At 40.4% G+C, this 1,518-nt stretch overlaps 1 protein-coding gene across 1 annotated transcript in view; it reads left to right on the forward strand.

Annotated features, from left to right (window-relative positions):
- Nucleotides 1–972: 972 nt before the first annotated feature.
- Nucleotides 973–1,518, forward strand: part of ccdc69 (coiled-coil domain containing 69) — a gene marked incomplete at its 5' end in the record, with an annotated part of 16,252 nt that continues 15,706 nt past the window's right edge. Inside the window, 1 exon segment of the mRNA XM_035669429.1 lies at nt 973–1,036. Coding sequence (XP_035525322.1) covers nt 973–1,036 — 64 coding nt within the window.

A 1,518-nucleotide genomic window follows, 5' to 3' on the forward strand; every position in this document is an offset into this window, starting at 1 on the left:
CTCTGAACCAGGACTCTGAACCAGTTCCCTACAAACTGCCTGTTTAATGTCCCTGACACACATTATCATAATATAACTTTATTATATTATCACTGTCTGCGATAAGTTCAGGCTGTGAGCTCAGAAAACTAATATTATTTCACCTTAAAGCTGATACAGTTATAAATAGTTAAAGAGAAACACTTCTGAATGTTTTGTGAGATGCTAAAATGGAAGAATATCCGACTAATTTATTTATCAATTAATGAATCAATGAATCCAGAGAAGATGCATTTGCAGGATGATGAAGTCAGACTTTAGCTAGTTAATGAAGGCTGCGGCTAATAACAAAACACTGGTAATAGTCCAGTAAAGAACCAGTTGTAATAGAACCAGTGATGTTAACACGCAGTATGTTTTTATACTGTTACAGCGTTAGGGGCGGGGCTAACTATGGCTCCAGTGTGTCATCGAGTCGTACTTTTAGCCCCGCCCAAAACATCCTGAACCCAAAACTGATGAAAAAGACTTTAACAATCAAACTCCACAGTTCATTGTTACGTATTTCAGTCTTTTAATGTTTTCAGCAGTTATTTTATGGCATGTATAAAGTGTTTATATGGACTTTAAAGGACCAGTCTGTAGACTTTAAAGGACCAGTCTGTAGACTTTAAAGGACCAGTGGAATGAAAACATTGTGAAACTACAGTGGCTGTGTAAAGAAATACAGATGAGCCTGTGTTTGTCCGTTCTGGGCTACCGTAGAAACATGGCGGACTCTGTGGAAGGCGACTGTATTTGTTGGCTCAGAGTTAACAGTTGAGTGTTTGGGGACAAAAAGTCTCGATGTCGCCGCCGTATCCCGGCGCCAGCGACTGATATAAAGTGAAGGATTTCTGAGATTGTCCTCCGCTGACTCTCTTCATATCAGTCTCTTCTGTTTGTTGATGCCGTCACTAAAACTTCTTCTCTTCTTCTTCCTGTCGTTATCAGAAGAAAAGCAAAGGCAAGAAGGGAGAGAAGAAGCAGAAACACAGCAGCCGCAGAGATGAAGGAGGTGAGTGGTTTCTGAGTGTGACTGTTCTCAGCCTCGCTGCTCTCTCACTTCCTGTTTTCACCTCCTCGCTAAATGCCACCGGAGTCTGACCGCAGACGAGACGTCACTTTGTGCTCCTGGAGCTTGAGATGTGTTTCTCACATTATTATAATAATAATAATAATAATAATAATAATAATAATAATAATAATAAGGTTATACCTTGAAGAAGAGCTACATTAGTTTAGCTTTAGCTGCTCTAACAGTTTGCAGCTGAGCAGGTAGCGACCACATGGAACCAGCTGATGCTGAAACTTCCTGTTGTGTTTCTTGTGGTTGCAGTAAAAGTCTGATTGGTTCACACAGCCTGCTCTTTATTTCTCACAGTTAGGATCATGTGACCTGGCATCACAACATCCACCACACATTTCAGAATAAAACTTCAGCTCAACTAGCTCACTGTGGTTGTAGCTGTTAATATCTGTGTGTATCAGTGTGTATCA

The sequence above is a fragment of the Morone saxatilis genome, unplaced genomic scaffold, assembly GCF_004916995.1.
Source record: "Morone saxatilis isolate NCDOM2014 unplaced genomic scaffold, NCSU_SB_2.0 Contig22, whole genome shotgun sequence".
In the NCBI taxonomy this organism is placed as follows: domain Eukaryota; kingdom Metazoa; phylum Chordata; class Actinopteri; family Moronidae; genus Morone; species Morone saxatilis.